This window comes from Haematobia irritans, chromosome 5 (assembly GCF_050003625.1).
Source record: "Haematobia irritans isolate KBUSLIRL chromosome 5, ASM5000362v1, whole genome shotgun sequence".
NCBI classification, from domain to species: domain Eukaryota; kingdom Metazoa; phylum Arthropoda; class Insecta; order Diptera; family Muscidae; genus Haematobia; species Haematobia irritans.
The window spans coordinates 8,090,955-8,110,052 of record NC_134401.1 but is presented as its reverse complement, the minus strand read 5'-3'; the positions used below and the strand labels follow the sequence as shown (position 1 = coordinate 8,110,052).

The 19,098-nt window shown below is 27.6% G+C and overlaps 1 protein-coding gene across 2 annotated transcripts in view; it reads left to right on the top strand.

Moving 5' to 3' along the window:
* Magi (membrane associated guanylate kinase, WW and PDZ domain containing protein magi) overlaps nucleotides 1-19,098 on the top strand; it is a 51,184-nt gene that overhangs the window by 15,208 nt on the left and 16,878 nt on the right. For both annotated transcript variants that reach the window (XM_075309758.1, XM_075309757.1), the window contains exon 2: nucleotides 4,161-5,270. In XM_075309758.1, coding sequence (XP_075165873.1) covers nucleotides 4,466-5,270 — 805 coding nt within the window. In that variant the 5' untranslated portion in view covers nucleotides 4,161-4,465. The remainder of the gene's footprint in view (nucleotides 1-4,160; nucleotides 5,271-19,098) is intronic.

The window sequence follows — 19,098 nt, the reverse complement described above, 5'->3', positions numbered from 1 at the left end:
TAAAAAAGGCAAATAGACTACACTGCTTGTTTTCATCATGGTGATGATGATGATTTCGATGATGGTGGTTGTAATCTATTTCAGCATTTTATGAATGAAATGCATACAAAAACATAAATCTGCATCGAACATACTAAGTGCGAGCTATTATCCATCATCCATAAAACACACAATGCAGATGTATATTCACACATGTGTATGAAAAACAAGTATATACAGCCTTAAGTTCGGTCGGGCCGAATTTTATGTACCCTCTACAATGCATTGTACTACTACGGTTGCCACTCGTGCCAAAAATAATCTACCAAAATTTTATGAACAATTTACCAAAAATCTACCAAAATCAAAATTTTATTCCTATGGAAAATTTTGTCAAAATTTTATTTCTATAGAAAATTTTGTCAAAATTTGATTTCTATAGAAAATTTCGTTAAAATTTTATTTCTATAAAAAATTTTGTAAAAATAGAAAATTTTGTCAAAATTTGATTTCTATAGAAAATTTCGTTAAAATTTTATTTCTATAGAAAATTTTGTCAAAATTTTATTTCTATAGAAAATTTTTTCAAAATTTTATTTTTATAGAAAATTTTGTCAAAACCATGTACCAAATTTCTGGCGCAATATATCAAAACTAAGCAATAGGACGCTCAAGAAGTCAAATATGGGAATAGGTCCATCTGTGGGCTATATTTAATTATGGACCGATATGGAGCAATTTTTGTGTGATTACTTATGGGTAAATAAGCCTTCAGGGCGATCAAGGAATCAAATCTGGTGATAAGTATATATGGGAGTTTTCTTCGGCAGTTCCGAATTTTCACCTGATCCTTCAGAACGGTGAGGAAGTAAAATCATAGGATACGTATACAGGAGGACAATGTTTTATTATGAATATATGCCTCACTTGAAATACCCGGTGACCTATAAAAATAAGAAGCACTTTTGTCAAGTTTCAAGCAGATATCTCAATTCGTTCGAAAGTTAGCGTGTTTTACCGAAGGACATGGACCTAGATCATTTCAGAATTTCACCACTACCAAGTACTACTCATATATATGCCTCTTTACAGCGCTATTTCTATATATTATAAACAGAATGATAAATTTAATATACCTTAGTCCAATGGTGTTGGGAATAAACACACACAATAAACAAAAAAACACAAAGTTGTGTAAAATATGCTATTATTTGCATGAGAAAGTTTGCTGGTATGCTTGCAGTTGCCATTAGCATATCTATAATTAAATTTTTAAAAAATATTTATTTTAAGTTAAACTTAAAATATACACTGCAAAAACTGTATTTAACAATAATATATGTACATTTTTAAAATAAGGGGGGCTTCTTAAGGGCTATAGGAAAATTGTATAGAAAAAAAATTTGAAAACATTTTCTACTTACAATAAAATTTTAACAAAATTGTCTATAGAAATAAAATTTTGAGAAAATTTTCTATAAAAATAAAATTTTCTATAGAACTAAAATTTTGACAAACATTTCTATAGTAATAAAATTTTGACAAAATTTTCTATAGTAATCAAATTTTGAGAAAATTTTCTATAGAAATAAAATTTTTGACAAAATTTTCTATAGAAATAAAATTTTGCCAAAAATTTTCTATAGAAATAAAATTTTGAGAACATTTTCTACAGAAATAAAATTTTGAGAAAATTTTCTATAGAAATAAAAATGTCTATAGAAAAAAATTTTTTGTACAAAATTGTCTATAGAAATAAAATTTTGAAAAAATTTTCTATGCAAATAAAATTTTAACAAAATTTTCTATAGAAATTAAATTTTAATAAAATTGTCTATAGAAATAAAATTTTGATAAAATTGTCCATAGAAATAAAATTTTAACAAAATTTTATATAGAAACAAATTTTTTGGGGAAATTTTCTATACAAATAAAATTTTGACAAAATTTTTTATAGAAATAAAATTTTGAAAGAATTTTCTATAGAAATAAAATTTTGAGAAAATTTTGTAGAGAAATAAAATTTTTGAGAAAATTTTCTATAAAAATAAAAATCTATAGGGCTTTGCCCAAATAAATTTGACAAACATTCTTTTCCTCTGTTGGTTAAGCTACTCTTGTAGTTTAGTCAATGTATGGTTTTAAGCTGAAATAAAAAAACAACAACAATGCTTAAAGAACAAAACCAACAATAACAAAACAAAACAAATGGAAAAAGAAGAGGAGGCACGCTCAAAATAAACCCAGCCATGTGAATTCAAATCGATGATTTGACAGTGGCATAGGAAAAGAGATATGTTTGTTTCGAATTTATTTCGGCATAAGCCGGCTATCAATGTAAAACCTTTTTTCGGAGGGTTCAAGTGTGGTTTTTGTTGGGTTTAATAAACTGCCTGAATTTATTCTGATAATTGGTTGATAGTTTTGCTGCAAGTAGAGGATGCTGATGAGGAATGTGGTAATTCCGAAACGTGCGTCCATCCAACCATCTTGCAGTCTATAGGGCTTTGCCCAAATAAATTTGACAAACATTCTTTTCCTCTGTTGGTTAAGCTACTCTACTACTGTATGGTTTTAAGCTGAAATAAAAAAAAATAACAACAATGCTTAAAGAACAAAACCAACAATAACAAAACAAAACAAATGGAAAAATAAAATTTTGTAAATTTGGGAAAATTTTCTATAGAAATAAAATTTTTGACAAAATTTTCTATAGAAATAACATTTTGACAAAATTTTCTATAGTAATAAAATTTTGACAAAATTTTCTATAGTAATCAAATTTTGAGAAAATTCTCTATAGAAATAAAATTTTGAGAACATTTTCTACAGAAATAAAATTTTGAGAAAATTTTCTATAGAAATAAAATTGTCTATAGAAATAAAATTTTGACAAAATTTTATACAGAAATAAAATTTTTGAGGAAATTTTCTATACAAATAAAATTTTGACAAAATTTTTTATAGAAATAAAATTTTGAAAGAATTTTCTATAGAAATAAAATTTTGAAAGAATTTTCTATAGAAATAAAATTTTGAGAAAATTTTCTATAGAAATAAAATTGTTGAGAAAATTTTCTATAGAAATAAAATTTTGTAAATTTGGGAAAATTTTCTATAGCAATAAAATTGTGCAAAATATGATTTTTTTGTTTGGTATTTTTTTTATAAATTTTCTCCAAAATTATCTATAGAAAAAAAAAATTTTGACAAAATTTTCTATAGTAATAAAATTTTGACAAAATTGTCTGTAGAACTAAAATTTTTAGAAAATTTTCTATAGAAATAAAATTTTGACAAAATTTTCTATAGTAATAAAATTTTGACAAAATTTCCTAGAGAAACAAAATTTTGAGAAAATTTTCTATAGAAATAACATTTTTGAGGAAATTTTCTATAGAAATAAAATTTTGAGAAAATTGTCTACAGAAATAAAATAAATAAAATTTTGACATTTTTTATAGAAATAAAATTTTGAAAGAATTTTCTATAGAAATAAAATTTTGAGAATATTTTCTATAGAAATAAAATTTTGAGAAAATTTTCTATAGAAATAAAATTTTGTAAATTTAGGAAAATTTTCTATAGAAATAAAATTGTGCAAAATATGATTTTTTTTGTTTGGTATTTTTTTATAAATTTTCTCCAAAATTGTCTATAGAAATAAAATTTTTGACAAAATTTTCTATAGAAATAACAAAATTTTCGATAGTAATAAAATTTTGACAAAATTGTCTATAGAACTAAAATTTTGAGAAAATTTTCTATAGAACTAAAATTTTGAGAAAATTTTCTATAGAAATAAAATTTTGAAAAAATTTTCTACAGAAATAAAATTTTGATAAAATTTTCTATAGAAATAACATTTTTGAGAAAAATTTCCATAGTAATAAAATGAAACAAAATTTTCTATAGAAATAAAATTTTGACAAAATTTTCTATAGAAATAAAATTTTGACAAAATTTTCTATAGAAATGCAATTTTGACAAAATTTTCTATAGAAATAAAATGTTGACAAAAATTTCTTTAGAAATAAAATTTTGGAGAAAATTTTCTATAGAAATAAAGTTTTGACAAGCATTTTCTATAGAAATACAATTTAGATATTTAATTTTTTTTATTATTTTTTAGTATTTTGGTTTACCATTGTCTAATATTTAATATCTATTTATCTTTTTAGGTTCTTACAATACTAATAATAATGATGCTGGATATCTAAACAAAATATGTGATATATAAAAACGAAGTGCTTATATTAAATGAAAAGTCAATACAACAAAAGTATATATAAAAAATTCTTGGAAAAAAATTCATTCTGCTGCTGCTAAATATTTACAAATGTATCAGTTGTGTTTGGTTGGAGTAAACAATTGTAGTGATTGTTAAATAGCAGCAGCATCATAGGCATTCCAATAATCCGGATGAGAATCTTGCATGCTCGGCGAGTGTCGTAATGACATCTAAAGAATTGTATATTGCAAAAAAATGTATTCTGTGATCACAAGAAATACGTCGACGACGTCAAAAGTTCCCAGCAAGGAGCTAACGACCAGTGCAATGACAACACAGCAACAAGGTAATAACAGCAATTTGGAGACAACATTGCCAACATCATCGTCTTCAGTGGTAACAACACCATCAACGGCCTCAATAACAACGAACAATATGAATGTAGGTATGTCTGGAACTTGCACTTTTCCAGAAGACTATTACCAATCCACATTGCCACTACAAAATGCAACCACCCAAGCTCAGCAACAGCAGCAATATCAAAAGCATAATAACTATTATCATCCACCTCCTGCAGCAACGGGTTTAGCCACATTTAACGGAAATTCAAATTTAGAAAATGTATCGGCCAATGGTTCTTTATGTAATAACAATAGCAACAACACAGCGATGCATAACAATAACAACAACAATATTAAAGTTAATTATAACAACGGTAATTCAAATATTCCAACATTCTCGAATAAAATCAACCATACAACAGCTACATCCACTTTATCATCAACGTCATCATCATCATCTCCTGTGGTTATTGGCAAAACGGATGCTGCTGCTGCCTCATCTACATCTACTTCCACGACAAATAGTATTCTGAGCGGTAGTGGGAGCATAGCTCCCGTACCAGTTTCCGGTCATAATCATCATCTACATCATCATAATCCTCCTCCGGTGGTATATAGTGGTGGTCAGACCATGATGGCTAATGGAGGTGGGAATAGTGGCAGTAATAATAGTTCGAATAGCCAACATAATCTCAATAGCATATTGAAAGGAAGTAAAGGTAAGTTTAGAATATGAATGCAAAAATTTTCATTCGATTACTTTATAGTATGCTAAGTCAAAAAAACAAAAGGATTTTCCAAACGAGAGAGAGAGAGAACTTGGTCCTTTTGGAAGGGGAATCTTCTTGATTCTTTGGTTAACCTAAACACTAAAAGAAATTACGTTTCAAAATCGTGAACGCATGGTAACAAAATGAAACGGAAACGTTCACAAAAAAATCAAAACGGAATGTTCACACTTTCGTCTACCGGCGGCGTTCACGATTTCATGAACCGCTTTAGCAGCACGGTTGCCACTCATGCCAAAAATAATCTACCAAAATTTTAAGAAAATGTTACCAAAAATCTACCAAATTAAAAAATCTTATTTTGAAGTGTTGATCAAATTTTTGTGGTTAATATAGAAAATGTTGATTTATTCCAAAGAAATGTTTTATATTCAATTTATAGAAAATTTTGTCAAAATTTTATTTCTATAGAAAATTTTGTCAAAATTTTATTTCTATAGAAAATTTTGTCAAAATTTTATTTCTATAGAAAATTTTGTCAAAATTTTATTTCTATAGAAAATTTTGTCAAAATTTTATTTCTATAGAAAATTTTGTCAAAATTTTATTTCTACAGAAAATTTTGTCAAAATTTTATTTGTATAGAAATTTTGTCAAAATTTTATTTCTATAGAAAATTTGGTTAAAATTTTATTTCTATAGAAGATTTTGTCAAAATTTTATTTCTATAGAGAATTTTGGTCAAAATGTTATTTCTATAGAAAAATTTGTGAAAATTTTATTTCTATAGAAAATTTTGTCAAAATTTTATTTCTATAGAAAATTTTGTAAAAATTTTATATCTATAGAAAATTTTGTCAAAATTTTATATCTATAGAAAATTTTGTCAAAATTTTATTTCTATAGAAAATTTTGTCAAAATTTTATTTCTATAGAAATTTTGTCAAAATTTCATTTCTATAGAAAATTTTGTCAAAATTTTATTTCTATAGAAAATTTTGTCAAAATTTTATTTCAATAGAAAATTTTGACAAAATTTTATATCTATAGAAAATTTTGTCAAAATTTTATTTCTATAGAAAATTTTGTAAAAATTTTATTTCTACAGAAAATTTTGTCAAAATTTTATTTCTATAGAACATTTTGTGAAAAATTTTACTTCATTAGAAATTTTTGTTAAAATTTTATTTCTATAGAAAATTTTGTGAAAAATTTTACTTCTTTAGAAATTTTTGTCAAAATTTTATTTCTATAGAAAATTTTGTCAAAACTTTATTTCTTTAGAAATTTTTGTTAAAATTTTATTTCTATAGAAAATTTTGTTAAAATTTTATTTCTATAGAAAATTTTGTGAAAAATTTTACTTCATTAGAAATTTTTGTTAAAATTTTATTTCTATAGAAAATTTTGTCAAAATTTTATTTCTATAGAAAATTTTGTCAAAATTTTATTTCGATAGAAAATTTTGTCAAAATTTTATTTCTATAGACAATTTTGTCAAAATTTTATTTCTATAGAAAATTTTGTCAAAATTTTATTTCTATAGAAAATTTTGTCAAAACTTTATTTCTATAGAAAATTTTGTGAAAAATTTTATTTCTTTAGAAATTTTTGTTAAAATTTTATATCTATAGAAAATGTTGTTAAAATTTTATTTCTATAGAAAATTTTGTCAAAATTTTATTTCTATAGAAATTTTGTCAAAATTTTATTTCTATAGAAAATTTGATTAAAATTTTATTTCTATAGAAGATTTTGTCAAAATTTTATTTCTATAGAAGATTTTGTCAAAATTTTATTTCTATAGAAAATTTTGGTCAAAATGTTATTTCTATCGAAAAATTTGTGAAAATTCTGTAGGTACAATTTTACCTCTTAATTGGAGAGGAAGATTGTGCAAAATTTACCATAACATCAAGGCCGATAGCCTCTAGTTGCTAGTGCCCGTATAAATAAGTTTATTGTAATTTGTAGTTATAATAAATTAAAGAATAAATAAATATATCAAGAATTCTACCAAACAGTAAAAAATCTTCCATTTTTGGCAACTGTGCGTAGCAGCCCTGCTATTATGGCAATGCTGGTGTATTTTCACTACACTCTACAATAATTTTTTATGAATTATTAATTCTATTATTTTAAAATTGATTTCCTATGGAAATTATATGCATTATTTCCCATAGGAGGAAAATATTAAAAGGAAATAAAATTAACTATGGGTTATGTGAATGACTTTTTCCTTTCTAAGATTCAAGACAATAATAGGACATATTTCTCTTGGTTTTAGATGTGATGCCAGCCACTAATACCATACCGTTTATAGTTCATCATTTATTTTTGAAATTGTTAGATTAAGTTTAAGCTCATGGCTGGTATCGAAATCCCAAAATAACACCCTAATGACGTTGGTTTCTTAAAATACCAATTTTAACTATACTCCATTGAGTATATCATCAGCTAATTGCCCCAATTAAAAACATGTTAAATTAAAAACACACAATATTTTTATTTCCCTTAAATATAAGGAAATGGAATTAAATAGCTCGATTTACATTTCCATGAAAAATGTGGTTGGTGTTAAATTAAACACTTCACCATTGAACGTGCAAGCTTGATATGTTGGTGTCCGAAACTGTTGATGGTGCGTGACATAGTTGTTTTATATGGTTGCTTTTTTTTGACTTGAATGCGTGTTTGGATAATTTGAATATACTTGAAAATTTTAAACTCGTGACAAATTGTGTGGTGGCGCCAAAAAGCTGATGAAGCTGAAATGACATCAATGACCTAATAAAAGTATCTAAATATTGTGTTTACTAATTGCCTTCAAATAGGAGTTGGAGAATATTGTCTTAATAGTAATAGTTGTGTTCCTTTACCAGCTACTAGTTACTACTTTTAATACACTCAAAAAAGGGAACTAAATAATTTTTAAATTTTATATGAACTAAAAATGGGTAACACCAATTAATTCCTTTAAACTATGAAATTATATTTTACAAGTGAAAGTTAAATTTTTTACTACATTTTTACTCGACTAATTTATCGTAGTAAAATGTTTTATTTATATTTTTATTTTAATATTACTGTCTTCCATTTTAAAAGAAATTCATTCCATTCCATTTTTGCCATTTGCCATACTTTCAATAAAATCTTGTATCTGAGAGAGTTTTTGAAATGTCTCTCTGTTTTTAAGAGCAAAGAAAAAGGAATTCAACTAATATTAATTCACATATACACCAAAAAAATTAACAAATTTAATAACTTTAAAAATTATCTATAATTTTGTTTTTATTATCCTTTCTATTTGTTTGAATGATTTGTATGTTTTTAGAACACAACAAGATGTTTCGTCTATTAATTCAACATTTTGCCTTGCCACCAAGAGTTGTTTGTTATGCCATTCACTGCTTAAATTATTCCGTCCAATTTCATACAAAGTAGTCATCTAATAAAGTACACTTCTCGTTGGCTCTCATTTCTTGTCTATAACACTTTTGACCTCCCCCTGTATCTCTCACAAAAAAAGAAGCAAATGGGGGCAAATGTTGTGGAGACGAGCCGTTTGATATGAAACGGATATTTAGCATAATGCACTTATTTAAAATTTATGGCAAAATGTGTGTGTGTGTATGTGTGGTATACTTTGGTTTGTGCAATAAGATGCATATAAGAGTAACCATATTTAAATGTTATGATAATGTAGAAAGTGAAAGTGTGTACAAGCTAATGTGCTAATATTACATTTAGAAAAAAATTAAATAAATTAATAACCAAGAATTTAAGGAGATGAAGATGTTTTGAAACGTCCTAAGAATTGTTAAATTAAATGAATTGATCTTATTGAAATATATTTTATTTTTAATTTAATTATATCTATTAATCTTTTAACCTCATATAAAAATTTGGTACACAGAAAAAAATGTCCGTAGTTAAACTAACGCCAAATTTAACTTATTTTTATTTCAAAAAAAATATTTGTTTGTAGTTCAATTTCATTATTTTTCGCGAAATTTTCCACAGTCCAATGAAATATTCATTTTTTTAAGTATGTCTCAAACATTTTATGAACTAAACGCGAGTATAAAGTTCAATGGCCGTACACATAAGTTCATTTTTAACTAAAACAAATGAAAATTTTCGTACGATTCCCAAAAATAGTAAGAATGAACTATTATATGGTTAAAATGGTCATGATTTGGCGCCAATGATTTTCTTATTTACTTTTAGTTAATTTTTTCTTCAATGAGAGGGAGTAATTTCGTGAACAACAGTTAAAAAGTACAACATGGTACTAAATTTTCCTGGTTTTAACAACTCTTCGTGGAAATCTCAAAACATGGAGTGCAAAATAGTTCAATTTTCGTGCGAGGTAGTTCATTCTTCCTATAAAACAGTTTATTTTTTTTCGGTGTAGGAATATTTTATTTCTATAGCAAATTTTGTCAAAATTTTATTTCTATTGAAAATTTTGTCAAAATTTGTCTTCTATAGAAAATTTTCTCAAAATTTTATTTCTATAGAAAATTTCGTCAAAATTTTATTTCTATAGAAAATGTTGTCAAAATTTTATTACTATAGAAAATTTTGTCAAAATTTTATTTCTACAAAAAATTTTGTCAACATTTTATTTCTATAGAAAATTTTGGTCAAACATTTTTTTTGTATAGAAAATTTTGTCAACATTTTATTTCTATAGAAAATTTTGTCAAAATTTTATTTCTATAGAAAATGTTGTCAAAATTTTATTACTGTTGTTTTTTGATTTCAGCTTAAAGCCATGCATTGACTAAACTACAAGTGTAGCTTAACCAACAGAGGAAAAGAGTGTTTGTCAAATTTATTTGGGTAAAGCCCTATGGACTGCAAGATGGTTGGATGGATGCACGTTTCGGAATTACCACATTCCTCATCAGCATCCTCTACTTGCAGCAAAACTATCAACCAATTATCAGAATAAATTCAGGCAGTTCATTAAACCCAACTTGTAGTTTAGTCAATGCATGGTTTTAAGCTGAAATCAAAAAACAACAACAATGCTTAAAGAACAAAACCAACAATAACAAAACAAAACGAATGAAAAATTTTATTACTATAGAAAATTTTGTCAAAATTTTATTTGTATAGAAAATTTTGTCCAAATTTTATTTCTATAGAAAATATTGGTCAAAATTTTATTTCTATAGAATTTTTTCTCAAATTTTTATTTCTATAGCAAATTTTGTCAAAATATTGTTTCTATACAAAATTTTGTCAACATTTTATTTCGATCGAACATTTTGTCAAAATTTTATTTCTATAGAAAATTTTGTCAAAATTTTATTTCTATAGAAAATTTTGTCAAAATTCTATAGAAAAGTTTGTCAAAATTTTATTTCTATAGAACTTTTTTTCAAAATTTTATTTCTATAGAAAATTTTTTTAAAACTTTATTTCTATAGAAAATTCGGATATGATGATTTTGCAAAATCTACAAAAATATCAAGAATCCTACCAATCTACCACAGAGTCTTTTATTACAAATTTAACCATAGCTGTGCCAACACCCCGCGATGGAATATGATCAACTTGAACATGTGTCAAGAGCAAAATCTTATTTTTGAATAGGGAACATATAACATGTTTGTCGCAAAAATGTTATTCTCATGAAAATTATGTATCTGATTTCCGCTACCATGTATATGTTTGCCGAGAAAAGAACATTTTTCTGCCAAAAATGTTCCATGTTCACCGTCCAAAAATAATTTTTCGCACCTGAAACATGTTTATGGTGATCATATTCCTTCTTAGTGTGAAATTTTTCGAGATAAAAGAAGACTATGTTGAAAATTAAATCGCAATCCATAATGTTTAATATTTTGTTTTGCTAGACTAAGTACTTATCGTACCATCATCGTTGACAATCTTTATTAATAGGTAGATATTTTTCAGTGAATGCTTAAAAATGCCTAGTGATTTTTATTGTGTCCACATTTAAAGGGGGCAAGAACTACATCCACAATTATGTTTGTTCTTTTCCATAACATCAAATGATGTTTATTGAAGTACACTCAAAGAAAATGCACCAGTTTATATTTTGAACAATCACCCACATCAAGACTGCATCATGTGAATTGCATAAATAAAATATTTCTTTAAGCCCCAATGTACTTGGCATACAATTTTTCTCATAATTTTTCTGTGAAGTTTATATGATGGGTCAATTATGAAGAAAACTTTTTTAAACGTTCTCTCCTCAATTGACCTCCATCTTGTTTTATATTTCTTCGAGTGCTTTCACTGAACTCAGTGAAGATAAGTAGGGCAATATGCTATATCTTTTATGCACAACAACCAATTTAAATTAACCCACTCAATGACCTGGAAAGATATACAACAGCCATTTACCCTATGAAATGCCATAGAAAAACAAGAAGGTATTTGCCAACTAGCCAGCCTCCAGTGTCAGAAGGACATTAAACATTGAGTAGCTGCAAACTTTGAATGTGGTAGCTGTGTGGTTGAACACTGAGAGTTTCTACTTTGTAGTTTTTTAATTGGAAATGGTGTACCCGTCGATATTGCACAGTGATGACTTCCTTTGGCCAGGCATAATTGAGTTGGTCTTTTTCATGGCTATGTCCGCTTTGGTCCAGTTCAGCTCATTGGAGTTGCAAGCATTCATTTGTTGATTATGCTTATGTTTGCCATTTGACTAGGCGTTCAAATAAAGTTAAATTTAAAAGCTAAAGCTTTTGTGGATTTTGTTTTTCGAGTCAATAATAAGGATTGTAGAGCATATATATTTTTCTTGATTTGTTTTTCTCATTGCATTCATTTGATGTTGGAGTTAGCATATATTCTTTTGAAATCCAGCAGAGCAGCTGGATGGTTACACGTAACTATATCAAATCAATCTTTTTCGATCCGGCAAACTTTGGACTATATTTAGTTTTTTATGTCATCTATTGTTTTTCCAAAGTTTGATTTTTTCAGCTTGCTATTTTCCCTCGAAAGTTGTCTGTATTCCATTTTTTATATTCATTTCATTTATTTGTCTAGAACTTGGAGTTTTGGCTAGTTTTCCCTATCAAATCTGGCACAAAAATGTTGCAGGAGCTATATCCATCACACAGAGGATTCTCTTAATTAATGCAAATATTGTTTAAACTGTATTTTGAATAGGTAGGAAAAAAGATAAGAGGTAACACAAACAAATGAGAGGCAAATAAAGGGTGATTTGTTAAGAGCTTGATAACTTTTTAAAAAAAAAAAAACGCATAAAATTTGCAAAATCTCATCGGTTCTTTATTTGAAACGTTAGATTGGTCCATGACATTTACTTTTTGAAGATAATTTCATTTAAATGTTGACCGCGGCTGCGTCTTAGGTGGTCCATTCGGAAAGTCCAATTTTGGGCAACTTTTTCGAGCATTTCGGCCGGAATAGCCCGAATTTCTTCGGAAATGTTGTCTTCCAAAGCTGGAATAGTTGCTGGCTTATTTCTGTAGACTTTAGACTTGACGTAGCCCCACAAAAAATAGTCTAAAGGCGTCAAATCGCATGATCTTGGTGGCCAACTTACCGGTCCATTTCTTGAGATGAATTGTTCTCCGAAGTTTTCCCTCAAAATGGCCATAGAATCGCGAGCTGTGTGGCATGTAGCGCCATCTTGTTGAAACCACATGTCAACCAAGTTCAGTTCTTCCATTTTTGGCAACAAAAAGTTTGTTAGCATCGAACGATAGCGATCGCCATTCACCGTAACGTTGCGTCCAACAGCATCTTTGAAAAAATACGGTCCAATGATTCCACCAGCGTACAAACCACACCAAACAGTGCATTTTTCGGGATGCATGGGCAGTTCTTGAACGGCTTCTGGTTGCTCTTCACTCCAAATGCGGCAATTTTGCTTATTTACGTAGCCATTCAACCAGAAATGAGCCTCATCGCTGAACAAAATTTGTCGATAAACACATTTCGAACCGAACACTGATTTTGGTAATAAAATTCAATGATTTGCAAGCGTTGCTCGTTAGTAAGTCTATTCATGATGAAATGTCAAAGCATACTGAGCATCTTTCTCTTTGACACCATGTCTGAAATCCCACGTGATCTGTCAAATACTAATGCATGGAAATCCTAACCTCAAAAGAATCACCCTTTATAAAAAAACAAAGAACTAAATGGACAATGTAGTTTAATTTAGATAAAGTTGAATTCAAATTTGATTATAGTTTTGCCCTATTCATACTTTGTTTTGAATTCGCTTTTATTTCATTTTTTTCACAACTCGATCATAGTTTTCCCCTATTCACATTTTGCTTAGATATGAATTACTAACTAATACAAAACATCATTATCATCTTTTATATTTCATGCTCTCCTCATTAACTGTTAGGACTATGTTATGGATGGTTTACATTTTTCCCTATAAGAAATACATGGCGTGTATGCCTTATTGGCATACAACAGGAATTTTCGCTAGAGATCCATACCTGGCTTTAACATATATTAACATAGTCTATCTCAAATGTTATTATCATTGTTCTCAATACTCAATTGATTATCTCGCAAACATAATGATAACTATGTGAATCTCAAGCTTACTCTCACATTCAGAGATATCTCATTTTATATGTATGCTATATTCTCAATGCAATAACGGTTCGTTGTGTTTTTAAGTTTCTATTGCCTACATTGAGTATTATGTTCATTGTAAAATTTATAATTTTTGGATTTATTTCATATATATCCATATTTTCCAAACATTTTACTCAAAACACATAAATGTTATAAATTCAGAGCTTAAAATTTTACACAGTCACTTTGGAAAGATGATTTCCGTGCTTACTTTCGAAAAGGGAGAGAGAGAAAAGAGTGTAAAACACCATTTATTTTATTTCAGAGAGAAAACTTCATAAAAACTGGTTTTACAAAGCCAGAAGTAATTTACTGGCATTTTGTCCATACCTAGTTTCGGAAATAATAAAAAAAAAATAATAATAAAAACTTATAAAATATTCAGGAGATCGATCTCCTTTAGTGTTGACAAGATGTATAATATAATAATAATCTCATCCAAATGAAGTTTACAGGTCTATTGATTTGTTCCCGTCTTGACATTGACTAGGTAATTGTATCATTTTTCTCGGGTCTTATGAAAGGGAAAAATTTGGTTTGATGACGAGTTTGCGGACAGTGACCTATTGGGTTAGGTTAGTGATCATCTATCACCTGTAAAAAAGTTTGACTCCAAACTATATACTATATAATAATAATCTCATCCAAATGAAGTTTACAGGTCTATTGATTTGTTCCCGTCTTGACATTGACTAGGATTAATGCTGTATGATTTTTAGTTAGGCCCGGACCATTAAAAGGCGATTGTATCATTTTTCTTCATTTCATTTTGGGTTAGGTTAGTGACCATCACCTGTAAAAAAGTTTGACTCCAAACTACGAAATTTTCTTTAATATTAATTTTTTTATTATTCATTTCTGATACATTTTCTTGAATTTCTCGCAAAATATTTTATTAAATTTCTGATATCTGTGTTTGAATTACAGGTTAACCAAAATTTTCCTTCCTTGTGGATTAATTTTGTTTTTCAGTGAATCTTCGTGTAAGCACAGCTGAACGTCTTCGTCCCTTCTACTCTATTTTTTTTGGATTGATCTAAGATCGTTTGCCTTTTGGAACTTGTTCCTAGAATTTGTTCTTCCATATCTAATTTTTTTTTTACCAAAATGAAAACCAATAAATATGATTCAATTAATAGAGATCGAACTCTAAATCACATTCTTAGTCGATTCCATTAAGATGTACATCACTTTTTTTGTCTATAATAGAAAATCAGCGAAAGACTATCCTTGGCTGAAATTCGTATAAAACATTTCTCTATTTATTTAAAATAATAAAATTAATTCATTTTCATAATCAAATAACTTCCATTGTCAAATTTAAGACGGACGGAAGTGTTGTCACACATTTTAGTTTAGTTGTTTGCATTCAATTCATCCATGCATTTAGATGGAATCTCATAATTATTATTCACTGTATAATCTAGAACTGCATAAATGTGTATGTATTATCCTAGCTAACCCTATCACCAGTAGCAATTAGAAAAAGTTTCAAACTGAGTGGAAATTCATTTTATGTTACAAAAAAAGACTCATTTCTCTTCTCTTTGGACAATTATGATTATGCAACAGAGGAAAAAACAAGAATTAACGCCTAACATGCAATGAATATGAATGAGGTTGTATTAGGGTGTTCCCAATACACATACATAAGTATGTAATAGTGATGTTATTGTTGCAATAGCAGCTTAGAGAAACTGATGTAATTCGGTGTAATATTATTTTTTCAATGTTAATTTACATTTAATGTTAATTGAAAGATAATGTTTATTGGTTAGCTTCCCACTATTCTCTACGAGAGGCACTATACCTAAACTAAACTAACCCAAAATAAAACAGGAAAAATTGACATGATAACATCCAATGCATGCTGTACAGTACTTTATAGGGAGAGATGATTCATTTTGGTTCTTATATGCTAACTTCTTATGGAAATTAAATACGAGATTTATTCTTCCCAAATTATTGTATTTACCCTAATATCTAGTGCTACAAACCTTAAAGCCTAAAACATCATATCAAAAAGCACAACAAAAAAAAATAGAAAAAGGGAAAAAGTCTTTAAACTTCCACAAGTATCTATACTCTATACCACAATTTACATCAAACAATATTTCTATTCTAGTTTTTCTCATTCTTTCCATCCCATATCATCCTGGTTTATTTTAAGACAGGTTATCACAATAAGTTCAACTAACAAGTATCCACCCTCTTTTTATTTCCCCAAAACTAACGGAATGAATTGGTGATGAAGATAGGAAAGCTATGTAAAAAAACGAAAATAACTCTCATCATATACCATAATAATAATGGCAACTCTCGTCTTTGGTTTGGGGAAATACATATTCCCCCTGTCTCAATTTTCTTACATACGGCAATTAACCATCTAGCTACGACAATAAGGAGCTATATACTCGTCTGCTAAGCATGAGTATAATTTTCCGCAATGTTCATGTTGCACTTGGTGGAGACGACATCAGGTTCAACATAACTTGGTTGCTACTATCCACAATAATCGGGATGAAATCAAGGTAACTTATTTATAACATGGCATTGCACTTCTTTTGCCACAATTAGTGGCTTTATGCCATGGTGTTGTAAAATAGTAGGCGTTTAAAAAATGAAAGAATTTAATGCAACCCCATTACAATGGGATGATCAAAGAAGTTTCGTTGAAAAGTGACTGTTCAAATGGGTTGGAGAAAACGAAAATGTATATTTTTTAGTTGAAGATAATGTTGTCATAGAAAATTGCGTGCAAAAAAAATGCCAAAGCATACTCCACAAATATTATAGTTGGGCTCAATTGTATATCAGGTTTTCGAAACGCGCGCCGCTAAGTTTTCTGGGGAACTCTGTATTGGTGGCAACATACGGAGCTAGTTCAAATTTTAGCTATACGAAAAAGGATTCCTTATGGTTAAAATAAAAACATTGAACCACACTCCCTGATATGTGAAGAGTTCCCTTTATGGGACCTTCTCCTGTGGCTGATATGGCTTGCAAGACTGTTTGAGGATTCTAGAAAAACTAAAACTTTTTTATTGGCCCACGTACCTCATCATAATGAAAGAAAAATCTTGTAAAAGTATATACTTATATTTCTCGCTCCTCCTTTTCTATTTTGTTATTGTTTCTAAATTCTTTATCTAGATCTTGAGTTCATTATAGACGCGCTATCATGGTGAAGTGCTATCACTCTGGTGTATAACTTCATCATTATTAACACCAACGAAGCTCTTGTCGGAATTTGCCATCATCATCATTATCATTATTGTGCTATTATACAATATGTCGGTATATTGTATATGTATATAACACATACATATATGTATGAATCTAATATATTTGTTTGTATGTTCTATAATTATTCTCTCATAGAAAAAAAAACAGATACTCTAAACATCAGGAAGTCTCAACTTCAATTGCATACAAAGAGAAAATCTTCAAAGTTCTGTCTACAATTTGATGAGAGGAACACATTACAATTCATACAAACAAAAAACGAATGGGAATGCATGCATTACAACAAATCAAAGAACAAACACAAACAGTGTTGAATTTATTATTCTCAATATATAATCATATGTATATATGTTTTATATACTTACACATATATAATGAACTATGTATTCGGAATTATTTATTTATATCTTCAAACAATAGCATATGATTTCGTACAACCAATTACCTGTTTTTGTTATGTCCTTTACCATAGGTTGTTATATCAAAATTTGGTCAAAATTTTATTTCTATAGAAAATTTTGTCAACATTTTATTTCTATCGAAAATTTTGTTAAAATTTTATTTCTATAGAATATTTTGTCAAAATTTTATTTCTATAGAAAATGTTCTCCAGATTTTATTTTGCATAGAAAATTTTCTCCAAGTTTTATTTCTATAGAAAATTTTTTCAAAATTTTATTTCTATAGAAAATTTTGTCAAAATTTTATTTCTATAGAACATTTTGTCAAAATTTTATTTCTATAGAACATTTTGTCAAAATTTTATTTATATCGGAAATTTTGTCAAAATTTTATTTATATCGGAAATTTTGTCAAAATTTTATTTTTATCGGAAATTTTGCCAAAATTTTATTTCTATCGGAAATTTTGTAAAAATTTTATTTCTATAGAAAAATTTTGTCAAAATTTTATTTCTATAGAAAATTTTGTCATAATTTTATTTCTAAAATTAACAAACTATATTTTTGAAATCATTCCTGTTTCTTTACTAAATAAGTGCAATTACTTTATGTGAACAAAGTTATTCCCTTAGTGGAGTTCATAAACAGTCTAACACTGATAGGAAATTGGTAAAGAAAAGTAGCACACACAATACAATGTTATGTTAAAAATATGTGTCAATTGTATCCTCAATTATAGGTTTTTATATCTTTTTTAATAGTTTAATTTTTTTTGGCATAGCTCAATGTCTTCTTTTTTCTTATATTCCCATATGTATATGTACATGTTTCATTATTGGTATTAACCTAGAAAACCAAAATTGACCAACACCTGCTTTTTTCTTATAGCAGTTTTCGTATTGCTCCATCCACCTAACTTGTTTTAAAGATTAAACTAGATTCAGTATTATTGCTATTTTCATTTCATTCATTCGTGTGTATGCCTTAGAAGAGAGTATGTGGTGGGCATTAAAAACCAATGAACGAAGTCAATGGAAATCATTTCATTTAGTTGTCAACTTGTGGTTTAATGCGATGTCACATTAAATACCAGGGTAATACGATATTAGATGAGTCGCATTACAACTGTAGAGGCCAAACTTGAGTTTCATAGTCAAGATTTTGCAAGGCAATGGAGTAGAAAAAAATATATAACAACAACTAACGAAAATGTACATATGGGGTTAGAAATATTAATTTTCCTTTTTTTGATGAAAACATTTTTAAAATGTTTTAAGCTAAAATAAGAAAAGTTCAAGACGAAAATAATTTAGAGAAAATTTAGTATTTATTTAAATTGTTTTTTTTTTCATTTGTGTAAAATTATTTCTCTCATTTTGAATTCATGTCATTATAGTGGAAGCAAAGAATAATTAAAATTAATAAAAAAAAATGTTTCACATTAGGGGACCATTTTACTACAATCAACTAGCTTCATGACCTAAAATAAAGTTACTTTGGCTTTAGAAATAATCATTTTATGTTAATATGTATAGATTAACATAAACCCC